Genomic DNA, 18,685 nt, shown 5'->3' on the forward strand with positions numbered 1-18,685 from the left:
ACTGAATCAGGTGACGCAGCAGAAGGTGAAGCAATATTTATGAAAACACAACAAAGGACTTAACTACGAGTCATTAATGAGAGGAATTGAATCTAAGAAATTTTACTGACTGGCATAACAAATGATAGAGACATAAGTCAACACAGACTTTGGTATTACTGCAGTATGCACAACAAATGTATTATTATCACTTTAATTACACTGCACAACAATGAAAATGTTTCCGATGTGAAAATAGTTACTTCTAATTGATTTCAGCATGCAAAGAATGAATATGTATTTAAAACTCTCAGTTAGCTCTGAGTTCTGAGATATAGCCCATTTATGACGATGTAGGGGTATTCCTAGTGATGTGGGCAGAATGGAGAGAATCTTACCAGCAATCTGCGTTCTGCGCAGAGGGGGCGGGGCCTAATGACCCAATTAAATGAATCAGTTATTTGTCCCCTCCCCTATTCAAATATATGCGATTCACGGGATTACCCACACAAGATAACTGTGGTGCACTGAGTGACAAGCATAGTGAGCGATTCCACCAAGACATCTCAGCAATGGGACAAAGATATCAGGGTAGGTGATCACTACTGTTGGACAGTGACAAGAGATGCCCCAGAAGAGGAGTACAAGTGACAAGCAAAGAGAAAGCACCCCCATGAATAGGCCACTATATTAGATAGTACTTTCCTATGCTGTATGTTTGTTTCGTATGCTGTATGTTTGTTTCGTATGCTGTATGTTTGTTTCGTTTTGTGTTCTTATTTGTGATTGTTTTAATTAAAACAACTGTTATTTATTTTCTATGAAGAAAATATCAGATTATTTTAAAATAGCTTTTCACTATGACTATATTACTAATGTACATACAGTATAGTGCAAGTAGTGTAGCTCAAAAAATAAAGCTAGTAAAAACATTCTGAAATCATTTTAGTTTTTCTTGACCTCATATTAGTAATGTACGACTATTTTTATGAAGGAAACAAATTAAAAAACAAATTAAAAGTATTAATTTGTTGTAAAGTGTTATTGGTCAACAAAGAGACACTCTGCATCTATTAAACGTTGACCATGGCTGGATATAGAATACAAATGGTATATCGACAGTCGAGCGGGCTAGCGGGTGGCTCTGTAGAGAGCACAGAGAAACAGCACATATCCATTGATGGCTACAGGGTCATCCTACAATCCTGCACTGTAGCTACCTCATAGATGGTAAGGAGTGAGTATAGAGAAGGGAATCATCCAGGTACATACTGTACAGATGCACTCCACTCTCTGAGAATGTCAGGGAAATTCCCAAATTAGAGGTGAAGTGGGGGGAGGAGGATCTCAGACTTCTGAGGGACAATTGTCCCAGAAAATGCGCCCTTGCTTCTCAGTGGGCCGAGATGTGATGTGAATCATGTTTTTCAAGAGCTGACCACCCTAGTAAACACTGAGTGGCTGGGACGGCATTGCCCGTGTTGTATTTACAATGGATGCAGGGTGTGTGATGGCCACGCAAATATTGTGCAGGCAGCTGCGCAGATGATAACAAAGTCTGTCTATCTCTATCTATCTATCTATCTATCTATCTATCTATCTATCTATCTATTTATCTATCTCATATCTATCTATCTATTGCATATCTATCTATCTCATATCTAACTATCTATTGCATATCTATCTATCTATCTATCTATCTATCTATCTATCTATCTATGTCATATCTATCTCTCAAGTACATGTACAATAGTCCCTGAGTTCCTGAGTTTTATAGCCCTTTTAGTGCAATCGACAATTACATAAGAATTACATTTTGGGCGGATTTCCTCACATCTAGTTTAGGGGTAGCAACTATCTACCTGCATGTAGTTACCATCCCGGCGCTCAGAATATCGGCGCCAGAATCCTGACAGCAGTCGGAGTCCTGGCATTATTATATTATATTATTATAGTAAATATTAGGATTAGGGGGAAGATTAGGGTTAGGGGTAGTGTTAGGGTTAGGCTACGGGAGGAGGGCTGGGTTGGGGGGAGGGTTATGGTTAGGCTGCAGTTGAGGAGAGTTAGGGTTAGGATGAGGGAAAGGTGGGTTAGGGGGAGGGTTAGGTTTTAAGATGGGTACACACTAGGTCGTCGGGACCAATTCATCTGCTTGATGTGCCGGGCTTGAGAGCTCAATCTGGTGGGCATTTAAATCATCCGCCCAGTTGAGCTGTCAATCACTGTCAGGTTCCAGAGCATGTGTACGGGCGATCGGCATGTCGCCCGTACACACCAGCAGATGACCGATATATTTCTCATACATATCCACTGGACATACCCGGCGATGCATTGTAGCTATATCTCCCGTTCAATGGAACGGCGATATATCTTTCAGTGTGTACCCAGCTTTAGGGTAGCATGCTTACCTAATTGGGACGGGTTCCTGACTGTCAGGATGCCACTGTCGGTATTCTGACCATCGGCATTCCGACGATCCCGTACCCAACCCATCTATCTATTATGTTTTTAAGGTTAGGCAGGTAACCTTTTCACCTTCTCCCTGTACCCCTCTTCCTGGTTCTCTAAGTCTGAATAGAATTTTATATTCTCATTTTACACCAAGAAAATTTCCGCAGCCTCTATAACGACTTAGGGGATTTGTTTAGCACTTATTTATTTCCAAAACTCTGAGCTTCTTGTTCTTTGAAATTTACTGTTTATATAAACATAAATAAAAAGATAATAAGGCACAGATCTACCGTAGTAACTGGCTGCTAATCTTTCCTCTTTGTTATGCCTCGAAGGGCATATTTAACAGCTCCGGCCGGCTGCCGACCACAAGTCTTTCTCTCTTTCGCAGCGCAGGGAGATATATTATTTAGACAGCTCCAGCCATTACATTGCTTGCAGAAATGATAGTTAAGCCTAAAAGTAGCCACATATTAAAATAGTGTAAGGCCAGCAGTTTTTTATTGGACATATAGCTTATTAAATCATACACAAGTTTGTTACTTGTTATTTCCCAACATTTATATTTATAGGCGAGTTGTGATTCAGTTTTATGCTCAGTTTTCAATAAATGATTGCATGCAGGGGACGAATGCCCTTAAATACTGCAGGATCCATAGATGTAGGGAAGTCTTCGCCTTAAGGGGGAGATTCATCAAACCATCCAAAAGGACATAGCAACCAATCAGCTTCTAGCTGTCATTTTATAGAATGCACTTCATAAATGATATCCAGCAGCTGATTGGTTGCAATGGAGAACTTCACCACTTGTCCTCTTTAGATGTCTCTCCCATCTACTATAGTCGACATTCCTGGTTCATCAAAGTCTTTAATATATTTTTTGTTTAGAAAAACTAAACCACACACCTACTATTTGGTTCCCAAATTCCTTATCCCCACATATTGGATGGGGATGCAGTCAGGAAGCTGATGGTCGTATGCCGACCGCCGGCTTCCCGACTGTCTAATCCCGGCAGGGGTCTAATGATAGGCGTCGAAATCCCGACACCTATCATTATCCCTATGCCGGTAGCCCGATGCCCAGCATACTGAATGAAGGTAAGCCGGGGCGGCGGGTTCGGACAGCCACGTGGGGGGGAGGATTATGTTAGGGGCTCCTGGGGGGGACTTAGGGTTAGGCACCCTCTGGGAGGGTTACGCTAGGGGAAGGGGGGGTTAGAGTTATTCACCCCCGGGGGTGAGGATAGGGTTAGGCACCCCCCTGGGACACAGGTTTAGGCTGCGGGGACGGGGGGTTAGGTTTAGGCACTTAGGGGGGGTTAGGGCTAGGCACAAGCGGTGGAGGTTGGGGTTCGGAACCCCTAAGGGAGGGTTAGGGTTAGGGGGGGACAGAGTTAGTTTTACTTACCTAAATCACCTGTTGGGATGTTTACTGCTGCCGGTCTTCCAGCATCGGGATATGGACCAGTAGCTACAAGCCATATGCAAATTCAGCCTTTCCAGGCACCCTCAAGATGGACACAGCGGTAACCAGGGCAGTAACCATGGCACGCTCTCGGCCTTATGCCCTGTGCGGCGGCTCTGGTCTTACCACCATCGGTACGTCTATGGAGATTATCCTAAACTTTGTTTAAACAGTGCTTCCCAAACTTTCTTTGCTCACGACACACTTAGGGGCAGATTCCATTAGCCGCGATAAAACAAAGACTTAACGCCGGAGAAGTTTTTTCACTATTCGACAGTTTTTGTGCGATATTTTCTCGTCGTTTGGTGATGCACGCTCCTGTTTTTCTCCCTATCCTATTGCAAAGTATGCGAAAATGCATACGTGCGAAAACAACTGCGCATAGCGAAACCAGCGAAAAGTACAGCACATTTTGGGGAAATCAGTCTGTACCCCATAAAAATCCTAACTGACATACTGTATGAATAAAAATAAAAGTATTTTGGATTCTTAAATTGTGTCAAATGGCTGGTATATGCATATTTGCATAGGTGTTGAAAAATGATAAAAAAACAATATTTGTTTGGAGAAAATAATTGCTGTAGTTATATTGGGGGTACATTACAATGGGTGCTAGTATCATTTTGTGTCTATAAAGTGCAGTTTTAAAAAATTTTAAAAATACACCAGGTGCAGCCACCTGCAATCCTAAAAACACCTGTTCCACCCATACATCCCCCCAAAATATCTCACCCACTACTTTAAACCCATTTTCCAACATTTTAAAAATTTTCACCCCAAAAATGACATGTCAGTATTAGGGGGAATTAAGTTAAATCATTTTTTTTTTTAGCCAAAGCTAGGGATTTAGCAAATGTTTTCACCAGCTCTAAGATGATGAAAACAGTTTGCCGGTTATTGTCTATGGAGTTTTCGCACATGTGAAAACTTTGGTATTAGGATTGCACGATACGCAGTTTTGTGCCAAAAGATTGCACGCTTTTCGCCAAAATGCAGTTTTTCGCGGCTAATTGAATTCCCCCCTTAGTGTCTCAGCAAATGTTTCACGGCACCCCTAGGCTTAAAGACATACCTAATACAGTACTTCCATTTATTAAGTATAGTATTAGTTAAAAAAAACAACTGAAAACTTATTACTAAAGGTGCATACACACGTAACGATTTTTTGAACGATTTGTCGTTAACGACGTTGTTATCGTTCAATCGTTCACAAAATCGTTCAGTTTCTGAGTTATAACGATGAACGATAATCATTCAAGCGTGCCCCCGTTTGTAGTTTGTAGTTATCGTTCATCGTCCATTTCAGACTGTCCAACATAACGATTTTCATTAAGGGAAGGAACATTTTTCATTCATCGTTGTAAAAATCGTTCATTACACTTCAAAAAATCGTTCACTTTTTCAAGGGAAAATCTGACAGAAAATCGTTGGTTACAAAATCGTTACGTGTGAATGCAATTTAGTAACTATTTATGTCCTCATAATTTAGTAGCTATTTGAACAAATAATATACACAAAGTAAATTGAAAGAAAACAAATATTTTTCTATTTTAATGTTACAAGATATTGCCTTAGGTGGTAGAATTATTATAAGGACAGAAAAGACCTCACCAGCCTGTCAGCCCCCAGCCTGCTTCTCACCCTGGGGCCACACTTCCGAAACTGGACATGGTGCACACCCTTTCACCGCCAGATTGAACGTGTTTTTATTGTCTGGCGAGGGACTGAACCCCCTATAATGTATATATGCTGCAGCAATAGAAAAGTTCACAAATGGCACAGGAACGTATTTTCCAAAAACTTCCTTAAGGCGCGTGTTTAATTAGGAAGGTACAGGAGTGACAACTTCCTCAGCCCCTGTTTAATTAGGATAGTGCCAAGGTACTTTGTTTTGGGTTGTGGATCCTTCTGCAGTTCCTGTTCCATAATGCCCCGGTATCTTCCTAATTATGATTTTTTATTAATTTTATACTATTTTATGCAACCTGCATTAAAGTGTTGCAACTGTTATTATTTAGGCAGCAACGGTATTTGTATACTTATTATTCTGTTTTCTTATTGCACTGTTTTCTATGTCTATAAACCTCCTAATCAAATAAATGGCTTTGGGTGTTTTTTTCAAAAAGTTCCTGTGTGCAACCGGTGAACTTTTCCACCGACACCGCCCAGACCTCTCTGCCTGTCACCAATTGTCTAAAACTGGGAATGCAGGGGGAAGGTGAGTGTTATATGTGTAACTGGTGCCACGCACAGGAGATGCTGGGGAGGACGGAGAAGGAGGGGGTGTTATGCGGAATGTTATGGAGGCACCATTTAGCATTTGTAAGAACTCGCGAGCAAGGCCCTCTCTCCTTGCTCTCTCTATGTAATTAGTAATTTGCAGGTTGTATGTAAATATGTTTATTCGTGAACCTGTCAATAAATGTCCCAATTTTGTATGTTGTACTTCTATAATCTAGTTGTATCTTCTACTCCTGTAGGGAGCTTTTGAACCTTTATGGTGCCATATATATAAAATATAATAATAATAATAGTAGTAGTAATAATAATAGTAATTAAAAAGTGAGGGGGAGCTTCTAAATCTATTAACATACAGTAAAGTGGTTGCCTAGGAGCCAAAGGGGAACTTTTTCCATGAAGATCCAAACAGGAAACTCTTTGAAATTAAATATAGGAAGAGGATTTCTATAACTTTAATGTTCATCATCAGCATATTAGAGATGTGTAATGCTGGCACCTGGGTTGGCATATATATATATATATATATATATATATATATATATATATATATATATATATATATATAGGTATTATGTATATTACCTTTTTATCTCTTCGCTGTTCTGTAGCTGAGACTTTTCAATATTCACTTTATCAATGACGTTCTTGTCTGTGGGTATTTCCATCATTCATAATCTACATACGTGATGCTGAGACGCCACCAGTGGTAAAACATATGGTGACTGAGAGGCAGCGGAATTATCGCCATATGCCAAATAATGAAGCAATGATCACTGTTTTAATTAACCTTGTAATTGTTGCACGTACCTCTCCACAACCGGCAATTGTATCTCAGCAATGTCACTCGTGCTGTGAGGAGGTGACTGTATCCTGCGAGGGATGTATAAGGATATAGCTTTCTGGTCAGCGTGAGAAGTGCTATAGAGGGACATTTCATGCAAGAGTAAAATATAGGAATTTCCAAAAGATAAATATAACCGGTCCTGTCGTCATGGTTAGGATAAGTGCAACTTTTTATAGATGTGCCCTAAACCGCTATTTAGTTACTAGGTGTCAGCTCAATTTGCCGGCTGCGCAGATTTTTTGTTCTACCCATAGAGGTGCACAGGACAATCTGTGATTGTGCCGGTATTCTAGGGGTCTCGTATATAACAAATATATACGTGCACCCACGGATTTAGGTCAGGTGGTCGATATGCGGAATTGTCGACACCAGAATGTTGATCGGTTCTGAATGTTGTCAGTCAGAATGTTGACATGGACAATAGGTAGACATACCATTAGGTCAACATGGTTAAAATTCAGAATGTCAACATATGGTTTTCAGCTTATTTTAGCCTAAATGCTAACCTTAAGCTACTGCGTCCACTCTTGTGTCTGTCGCCAGAGTCGCAGCTGCGATAATAATATGCAAATGCTAGCTTTTGCCTTCCCTTGGTGCAGTGCCCTGCGGCTGATTGAGAAAGCACTGAGACGTCCACTTTCACCATCTCATGCCAACAACTCATGGCATACATGAGGGCTACCTGCCAGCCCATCGCCAACAACTCATGACATACATGGGGGCCAACTGCCAGCCCATTTCCAACAACTGGCCTACATGGGAGCCAACTGCCAGCCCATCGCCAACAACTCATGACATACATGGGGACCAACTGCCAGCCCATCGCCAACAACTCATGGCATACATGGAGGCCAACTGCAAGCCCATTGCCAACAACTAATGACATACATGGGGGTCAACTGCCAGCCCATCACCAACAACTCATGGCTTACATGGGGGCCAAATGCCAGCCCATCACCAACAACTCATGGCATACATGGGGGCCAACTGCCAGCCCATTGCCAACAACTAATGACATACATGGGGGCCAACTACCAGCCCATCACCAACAACTCATGGCACACATGGGGGCCAACTGCCAGCCCATCGCCAACAACTCATGGCATACATGGGGGCCAACTGCCAGCCCATCGCCAACAACTCATGGCATACATGGGGGCCAACTGCCAGCCCATCCCCAACAACTCATGACATACATGGGGGCCAACTGCCAGCCCATCGCCAAGAACTCATGGCATACATGGGGCTAACTGCCAGCCCATCACCAATAGCTCATGGCATACATGGGGGCCAACTGCCAGCCTATCAGTAGCAACTCAAGGTATCCAACCTCCCCTGTCAATGACACAAGGAATGACACACTGTGACAGGTAATGTTGCTGATTCCAGTAGGGAAGCATCAGCCTAAACCCATGTATTAGCAGGTAGAGCACCTGAAGACCTACAATAAGACATCCACTGATACCGTACTTTTCTACGAAACAATAAATATGACAGTCACCATAAGCAAGTCAGGGGGTGGCACGAGACCTCCCTACCAGGAATTTGTTACTAAAAACCAGCAACTCCAACCCCCAAACTCCTCTTAACTATAATAGGACTAATCAAGTCAGACCTAAATATGTTATTTCTGACACAGCCTAGAAGTCAAAATTCCGCCAGGCATATAAAATGTTTTCTGTCTTCCTTTTGGGGAATCACTTGTCATTTTTTAACTATTTACGGCATATATTAAACAAAAGAAAAACACATTTTAGGCCTCATACTATCATTTCCAATGATATAGATTTTAGGAATGATTATAAAACAAAATTAAGTAAATGTTCACCATTTAAATATATATGTATATATCTTCTACTGTATAATAATGTTAACCTGTAGGGTTTCATTGCTGGATCCTTGCTTAAAGTGAGAGAGAATTCAGAGGTAGCTCTGGCAGTACACGCTATCTGCAGTACTGTATTGTCGCGGCGTCTCTGGGAGATAATTGATATTTATTTATTTGTCTGTTCATAATTTGAGGCTTTCTGCGCCTTGATGATAGGTATAAATCACGCAGATACAGGCAAGGTGGACGTGTTTGTATCTATTAAGATTCCCCAATAAGTAAAGGCAGTGTTTTTCCACTTTCCTGCTGTGAATGATTAAGATTGATTGAAGTGCTTTTATTGTCCCTTGAAAAGCACTGTTTAATTATTGTGCCATTATGCTAATACATGCAAATGGCAAAAGTGTTCTCTTGGTTGGGAGTGGAGGGAACAAAAAAAGATTAAAGTGTTAGTCTAAAGTACAAATTAGTTTATTACATTACTAAGTAGCCTCCTAGGAAGCAGGTGTCCTGTACGTGAAAATAAACAGCACCGTAGCAGCGCATAAAACGTGCTGAAATAATGTTCCGTTGCTGTACTTAAAGGAGCTCGGAAAAGCAATTACACATGTTTATGTACTTCTTTTGGCGGCAATATGTTAAGGAGAAGCTGTGAACGTGATTATAACAACATTCGCTGGCTTCAGTGGACCTCGCAGGGTTCCTGTCTGCAATATTTGCACATATACATCTCTCGGAATAGGAGAAGAACATATGCAATAGGATGATGTTAAAACTCTGTGAGCTGCTAGAAGAAATAAACATATATTAAAGAAAGAAAGAAATATATATATTTATATATAGGAATCAGTATGATCCACCGCCGGCCGCCCGGCAGGGGTGAAGATCCCGAACGTCCAAAGGTAAGTATAAACTAACCTAATTCTACCCCCTAACCCTCCTTTAGGAGTGCCTAACCCTAACCTTCCCCCCAAGTGTCTAACCCTAACCCCCCCGTAAGTGCCTAAACCTAACTCCCCCTTCCCCACAGCCTAACCCTAAGTCTCCCAGGGGGGGTGCCTAACCATAACCTCCCCCTGGGGGTGCCTAACCCTAACTCCCCCTGCCCCTAGCCTAACTCTAACCTCCCAGGGGGGTGCCCAACCCTAAATCCCCCCGGGAGCCCCTAACCTAACCATCCCCCCAAGTGCCTAACCCTAACCCCACCCGTAAGTGCCTAAACCTAACTCCCCCTTCCCCGCAGCCTAACCCTAAGTCTCCCAGGGGGGTGCCTAACCCTAACCTCCCCCCGGAGGTGCCAAACCCTAGCCCCCCCTTACCCTAGCCTAACTCTAACCTCCCAGGGGGTTGCCTAACCCTAAATCCACCCCGGGAGCCCCTAACCTAACCACCCCCCCCGTGGCTGTCCGCCCCCGGCTTACCTTTGATTGGTAAGCCAGGTGTCGGGCTCCAGGCGTAGGTCTAATGACAGGCATCGGGATTTCGACGCCTGTCATTAGACACTTGCCGGGATTAGACAGTCCGGAAGCCGGTGGTCGGGATTACCTCCGTCAGCTTCCCAGCTGCTTCCTTTTATATATATATATATATATATATATACAAACAGTATATTCTTTATTATTATTAATATATATAAATAATATATACTGTGTGTGTGTATATATATATATATATATATGTATATATATATAATTATATGTATATATATATATATATATACTTCGCTTACAGCAGAGCAGCTCCCTTGAAGTTCGGAGAGAGCGGAAGGTAGAGTAGTGTATATAAAGAAACATCATAACACAGGATTCATATGACCTTTCCTGTGCTTTTTATTATGGCAAAGCCTTACCACCACGCAAACTTTAACGCTACGAGCATCCTAAACCATAGAGACAGACAACTAGGGGATCACGTGACAGAAGTTGGGTAATTAGATGGGGACGAGAGCAACAAAGAATACAAAGAAAAACTAGCAAACAAAAAATGACTACAAAGTCTGTTGTACCACAAATATTAATGTAAAAAAAACAAGCTGGAGGGATATAAAAATAAAAAGTATTTTACTGGTCCATAGTGGATTGATAGCCTGCATCCTATTGCATATTGGTTCTTACACAGTAAATGGTGTCCTAGGTTCACGACCATCCACTAAGGGCATGATTCAGTGGCGTACGCATATGTGTTTGCAACTGCAACTGCCTACGGATCGCAGTTGCTAAAATATGCTAATGCCTGCCAAAGCACAGCCACCATGAAGAGGCCCCCACTGCTGTCTTCTCATATCCGTCCGATGTTGCTCTTCTACATAAACATCGGTACCATCGGCGCTCATCACACAGGTACGCAGCATTTACACTGAGTATGACCAGCCGCAGAAATCGCAACTCTCCTCCCACACAGAGAGCTCTCATGCTGTGTATGCAATGGTTATGGGCTTATGGCTAATTTATCCATGCCCAGGAAACGGCGTTCAAACGGACAGACACGCCTGCATTTTTCTAACCACCCCCACTGTCACTACCCCAAACGCTGATAGCCTGTCACTCACTTTGCGATGGATTCCTCTGTGCGATCACTATGCATGTTCATGCGCAATAGTAAACAATCGCCTGACCTGTGTGCGTATTCGCATTTGCGTACGCTTCTGAATGAGGCCCTAAGATACAATACTACACACAAACAGCACAATTTCAATTTGAAAGCATGAACAGAGAGATAGGAATTTGCAATGGCAGAAGTTATTTCCTGCAAACCTTAAAACATTTCCAAAGGACATATTTGACCTTGCAATAACTCACTGTACCCACCAGCCCAGCTACACCTTCCAACAACTTTGCCAAAATCTTAATCCTTAAACCACTCTTCTGGCCTCAAGGATCAAAAATCCCTAAAAGAGGTCAAGGGATTGAATTCTGGGGGCTCATAACCCTACCCGAACCCAAAGCAAGGCTACAGTATGTGAAACTGTCAGACGTTGTACATTTTTCAATTCATCTTTATTCATCAAGTAACAATGTTGTAAATGATCAGAAATACTGATTATTGATACAATCTCCTCCTTTTCCCGTTACTGTTGCAGGGTCACAAGTTACTAGTTTCACCTCGTTGTGGTTCATCTCCGAGCCGTTAGATGTGGTCACCATGCGTGGGAGTTCTGTGGTTCTCAACTGCTCGGCCGCCTCAGATCGGGGGTCTCCGATAATCAAGTGGAAAAAGGATGGAGTTTATCTGAACCTCGCAATAGATGACCGGAGACAACAGCTGGCCAATGGCTCCCTCGTAATACAGACTGTGGTACATTCACGGCATCATAGGCCGGATGAAGGCTCCTATCAGTGTGAAGCGTCTTTGGATGGTATTGGTGCAATCATTAGTCGGACGGCTAAAGTGTTGGTGGCTGGTAAGTCTCTTTCAGTGTTTTTCTTGATTTATAAATAAAAAAGGTAATTCAATAGGAAAATTATATTGGAGTTTATAAAGCATGAATGTTAGCAATGCCAAATACTTATGTAAAGGGAAACTGAAAAGTGATGGAATATATCAGATCATTAGCCACCTGGGGACTGATTCAGAGGGGCACAAAATATCTATCTCATATCTATCTATCTATCTATCTATCTATCTATCTATCTATCTATCTATCTATCTATCTATCTATCTCATATCTATCTATCTATCTCTGTCATATCTATCTATCTATCTATCTATCTCTGTCATATCTATCTATCTATCTATCTATCTATCTATCTCTGTCATATCTATCTATCTATCTATCTATCTATCTCTGTCATATCTATCTATCTATCTATCTATCTATCTATCTATCTATCTATCTATCTATCTATCTCTTATCTATATATCTCTATCATATCTATCTATCTCTGTCATATCTATCTATCTATCTATCTATCTATCTATCTATCTATCATCTATCTATCTATGTCATATTATCTATCTATCTATGTCATATTATCTATCTATCTATCTATCTATCTATCTATCTATCTATCTATCTATCTATCTATCTATCTATCTATCTATCTATCTATCTATCTATCTATCTCTGTATACAGTCACTCTCTAGTCTTCACACAGTAACGGTGCCTAGTACATGAAATGTGCTTTGTGCTGTGTGTTTGGGAAGGTCAGTAGTTGCAGGAGTGGAGAATCAGTATCATTTTTCTGTGTACTTCTCTTTTGAAAATATATAAATCATTTATAGCACTTGAAATTCCCCTTCCCAGGACAAAGAATCAAGTAGCCACAACTGTATAAATTAAGAGCTCGCAGTCGCTATATACAATGTGCTTGGAATTATGATGAACAGTGACCCCACGTATTATCAAAGGGCTGATTCAAAATCCAGTTAGGCTGCAAGTATGCTAATACATACTTATACAGGATGACATGATGCAGATAGCACATACGTGCTGTAACATAACATATGAGCTCTCATCCCCCCAGTGAGGCATTGTGTGACTGGTTGCTATTCAGCATCTGTGTCTGTAACATTATTATCATTACATGAGGTGCTGCGAGGTAAAATAGGGATTATTAACATGCGGTAAATGGGCAATAACCCAACAACCATGCATCAGTTTTAACTAATTAAACACAAATGTAAATCTCTGACTGGTTGTTGTAGGTTATTCACGCCTATTTTGTTTTTAGTAATACCGACCAATTAGAATTATTGATTAAACAGAAGCACAGGTGGGCAGCACAGTTTGTGTAATGGTAAGCATTACTGCCTCACACCACTGAGGTCCTGGGTTCAATTCCCACTCTAGTTGTGTGGAGGTTGTATGTTCTCCCCATGCTTGCATGAGTTTCCTCCAGGTGTTCCAGTTTCCTTTCATAATCCAAAATATACCGGTAGGTTAATTGGCTCCAGACAAAACTTATCCCTAGTGTGTATGTGTGTGCACAGTACATGTGGTAGGGAACATAGATTGTCAGTTCCACTGGGGCAGAATGTGCAGATAATCTCTGTACAGCACTGCAGAATACTGTGGGTCGGATTCAGCACCGTACATTCATCCAATGATGAACGTAAATCTTCGATGTTTCCGGGTCTGTGCCTGCGGAGCATAACTTCTATGATCAAACCTATCACCCTCTGCAGGACATTTCTGTATATTCTATTATATAAGCCTGTGTCCTTTTAAGCTTGTGCCAAGTCTTGGAAATGTCACAAAAGTTGCTGTTTTTTTTTTTTTTTTTGCCTAATTCAGAGTTTTGCTGTACATAATGTTTAAGCAAATCTCCAATGTTTTGAGATCTGCGTATGCACGGAAGCCACATCGCTCAGGTGCAGATCTGGGGCTGTGATGTCGTTTGCAGTGCCCTCGAATGCCGCAGCATGGGTGACATGCTGCTGGCGTTTAGGGGAGGAGACAGAAAAAGGGGGCGTGTCGGTCACATGTTCTGGGCGTGCCAAAGCCAGTGTCTGTGACCTTGGATGCAGCTTCACTGGTCCAGACAGCGTGATTTCACCGGACCGGACATCCTAGATAACCTAGGGGCTTACTCAGATGCTCAATGTTGGCGCAGTTTGATTCGATGCTGCATCGCAGATCAGAGAAGCCGGCACGAGGCATCTGTTACACCAAATGCCTCCTGCGGCATGTATATAAGCTGTATATTAGCACAGTTAAAGATTTTGCGGCTGGGTGAATAGCATCCATCTTTGAATCAGGCCTATTATCATTTCATTTCCTCACATTGGATTCCACCAGACAGCTAATCTCTCATGATATCCTGCATCATGTTCTGTAATCTCCTCTCAGCCGGCTTCCCACACCCTTCCCATCTGCCCTTAATGCCAGGCTTATTCACACCTCTATCCACTCCACATCTGTTTCCGCTCAAGCTTACCGTAGCCTCCTGCATTAAATTCAAATCACGACCCCCTTACAGAGCCCTCGATCATCCGGCTTCTCCTTCCATCACTGATCTGACCTACAAAATACTCCCCTACACGTCTCCAGCAATTTCTAGGCCCCTGATTCTTTATCGACCTCCTCTGTAAAAGTCAGAACCGGCGCTGAAGAGTCGTTATTTTATATTCCTGACATTTTGCTGACCCTGTAGATTGTAAGTTCTTACGCTGGGCCCCTCTTTACAATTTGTTTGTTCAGTTTTTGCAACTTATAATATATAACCGTACGGCACTGTGGAATGTGCTTGGCACTTTATAAATAAATTATAATATTGCTGCAGGCCACCTTTGGAAAAATGAACAAAGTTCAACTAATTATAACTTTGCGGGCGCCATTTCTTTGGTACCAGATTAGCGGTGCATGCAAATCAGTGAATGCCCCCAATGTGATGATTTGCAAAATATCCAAAACAGCTGGGATACCGCCTCCTGATTTAGTCACTTTGTAATTAAATCAGACGTTATATTGTATAGTACTACCAAAACATTTAATTCCAGCAAAATTTCAAGAATCCAAAGTGCCTGGAATGTAAAGTGATTTAAATTGTTAATTACCCGGCAATGCTGGATAATGTGTCTATATAGATCTGGCAGGACTGACACAAGCACAGCTGTATTACAGTAATTTCATCCAAATATCTGTTCTGCAAGTAACTCACATCCTCCTGTGTATTCTCCACATATCACAGTATAAACTCAGGAAAACTCTTCGGTTATAGCACTGAGCGAAACATCTTACACAAGAATGGCATTTGCATTTTTGAAGCACTACATAGTGAAGTTCTTGTATATTTTTTTAATATTCTTATCACCAAAATGCTAATGACGATTTATCGTCAGTGTTTCTGCTGCCTTCTGGTTAATCAATAAGCATATGCTGAAAGATATGTTCAGTTTTGTACATGTTCTACAAATGTGGTGCCCAGCCACCCTAGCTGGCCGAACAGCATCCATGCCAATAGCTCCTGGGTTAGAGACCAGTCCAGTATTCAATTATATTTAATATTGCACAGCATTTTTTTAAACACGTATTTTTATGCTACAAACCATGCATAAAGGCCATGTTATCTAGTAGATATTTGCCTTAAATCATGCAGAATCAACTGTTTCTGGATGATTAAGGCAAATATTATTGGGACCAGTGGCGGCTCCTACCTTCTTGGGTGAGGGCTGCCTGCGCTGCAGTCTGATTGACACTCCAGATTGTGGCAACGCCTGCCACTTTCCATTGCACATGCGCAAAAAAGATAGCAGAGGGGTCATGACCCCAGGGATCCGCGCACACAAACCGGCTTCTAGGGGCTGCATCGACCGCAGACCCTTGAAGCCATTTTAAGAGCGTTCTGCAATCGCACTCTGAACTGGCGTTCCCAGGGGGAGAAAACACCTCCCATTGGGTCTGCCTGTCTGAGGTGTCATTAGCAGATGGCGTATCCAATGGGAAGCCATTGCCAGTGACACCAGTGCACAGACTCAGACTGACTTACTGGGGGAGAGGGTATTTACTGGGGAGATGCAGCCCTACAAGCCCTAGGTAAAATCTGCCACTGATTGGGACTATTCGACAATAGCAAAATATTTTGGCAAATGAACAATTTGTATTCCCGTCCCTTTAAACGCTAAAAAGTTTATCTTTTTGCAGATTGGTACCGATTGCGATCGCCAAGTTTAGATTGCATTAGCCATTGAAGCCTACTGGCAACCTTATGGCAGCCTATACTTGCACATGTGCAGCCAGATCGCCAGAAGCTGGCAATTATTTTCACTGTCCGTGGGCATGTGCGCTTATGTACAGTAGGTGCTGTTCCAGCAAGAGGCTCTTCATAAATCGCCTCGAAAAGACAATGCTATTCACTGATAAACAATGATACTTTACACGAATAAATTGCAAAGTGTTATAATATATATATATATATATATATATATATATATATATATATAAAACATTAAAAAGGTTTTCTCTTTGCCTATTTTGTTCCTTCAATTTTAAAAGACTGTCAGAATTTAACAAAGTGATTCACAATTTTTTTTTTTAAATACACCGTTGTTTTTCCCCTGCGATGAGGTGTGACACATGCTTTAGAAAGATGACAGTAAGGGGCCCATTAGAACTTTTCTCTGATAGTTAAATAGCTTAATCCAGTCTGCCAGTGAACCCCATCGAACAAATTAAATGTCTTTCACTGTTAAGCTTTGGAATTGTGGCACGCTTAAATAAGACATCTGAGTTTTCTGAAAATGTAATTTATGTTACTTGATGGTTTATGTTGGGATTAAATAAATAAGACATAAACAGTAAAAAACAGTAAAGGTCTCATTTTATGCCAAAACGCAGGCGTAAAATACACCCCAAAAAAACCTGAGTTTTGTGTATTATGAATTATATGCCATGCGTCCAGCTCTGCAAAGGTAGTATATGCACTATGTTTATATGTACACAGAAGCATATGTGACTGGGTTACACCAGGAGATAAACAGTAGTATATGTGCCTGGGTTACACCAGGAGAGAACAGTAGTATATGTACCTGGGTTACACTAGGAGAGAACAGTAGTATATGTGCCTGGGTTACACCAGGAGAGAACAGTAATATATGTGCCTGGGTTACACCAGGAGAGAACAGTAGTATATGTGCCTGGGTTACACCAGGAGAGAACAGTAGTATATGTGCCTGGGTTACACCAGGAGAGAACAGTAGTATATGTGCCTGGGTTACACCAGGAGAGAACAGTAGTATATGTGCCTGGGTTACACCAGGAGAGAACAGTAGTATATGTACCTGTGTTACACCAGGAGAGAACATTAGTATATGTGCCTGGATTACACTAGGAGAGAACAGTAGTATATGTGCCTGGGTTACACCAGGAGAGAACAGTAGTATATGTACCTGAGTTTTACACCAGGAGAGAACAGTAGTATATGTACCTGAGTTTTACACCAGGAGAGAACAGTAGTATATGTACCTGTGTTTTACACCAGGAGAGAACAGTAGTATATGTACCTGTGTTACACCAGGAGAGAACAGTAGAATATGTGACTGGGTTACACCAAGAGAGAACAGTAGTATATGTGCCTGGGTTACACCAGGAGAGAACAGTAGTATATGTGCCTGGGTTACACCAGGAGAGAACAGAAGTATATGTACCTGAGTTACACCAGGAGAGAACAGTAATATATGTACCTGGGTTACACCAGGAGAGAACAGTAGTATATGTGCCTGGGTTACACCAGGAGAGAACAGTAGTATATGTGCCTGAGTTACACCAGGAGAGAACAGTAATATATGTACCTGTGTTTTACACCAGGAGAGAACAGTAGTATATGTACCTGTGTTTTACACCAGGAGAGAACACTAGAATATGTGACTGAGTTACACCAGGAGAGAACAGTAGTATATGTACCTGAGTTTTACACCAGGAGAGAACAGTAGTATATGTACCTGTGTTTTACACCAGGAGAGAACAGTAGTATATGTACCTGAGTTTTACACCAGGAGAGAACAGTAGTATATGTGACTGAGTTACACCAGGAGAGAACAGTAGTATATGTACCTGTGTTTTACACCAGGAGAGAACAGTAGTATATGTACCTGTGTTTTACACCAGGAGAGAACAGTAGTATATGTGACTGGGTTACACCAGGAGAGAACAGTAGTATATGTGCCTGGGTTACACCAGGAGAGAACAGTAGTATATGTACCTGTGTTTTACACCAGGAGAGAACAGTAGTATATGTGACTGAGTTACACCAGGAGAGAACAGTAGTATATGTACCTGAGTTACACCAGGAGAGAACAGTAATATATGTGCCTGAGTTTTACACCAGGAGAGAACAGTAGAATATGTACCTGAGTTTTACACCAGGAGAGAACAGTAGAATATGTGACTGAGTTACACCAGGAGAGAACAGTAGTATATGTACCTGAGTTTTACAC

General features: G+C 41.7%; 1 protein-coding gene across 1 annotated transcript in view; it reads left to right on the forward strand.

Moving 5' to 3' along the window:
* Positions 1-18,685, forward strand: part of DCC (DCC netrin 1 receptor) — an 845,884-nt gene that overhangs the window by 270,314 nt on the left and 556,885 nt on the right. The window contains exon 2 of the mRNA XM_088453001.1: positions 11,891-12,211. Within this exon, the coding sequence (XP_088309127.1) occupies positions 11,891-12,211 (321 nt within the window). The remainder of the gene's footprint in view (positions 1-11,890; positions 12,212-18,685) is intronic.

The sequence above is a fragment of the Taudactylus pleione genome, unplaced genomic scaffold, assembly GCF_031769625.1.
Source record: "Taudactylus pleione unplaced genomic scaffold, aTauple2 ptg000562l, whole genome shotgun sequence".
In the NCBI taxonomy this organism is placed as follows: Eukaryota; Metazoa; Chordata; class Amphibia; order Anura; family Myobatrachidae; genus Taudactylus; species Taudactylus pleione.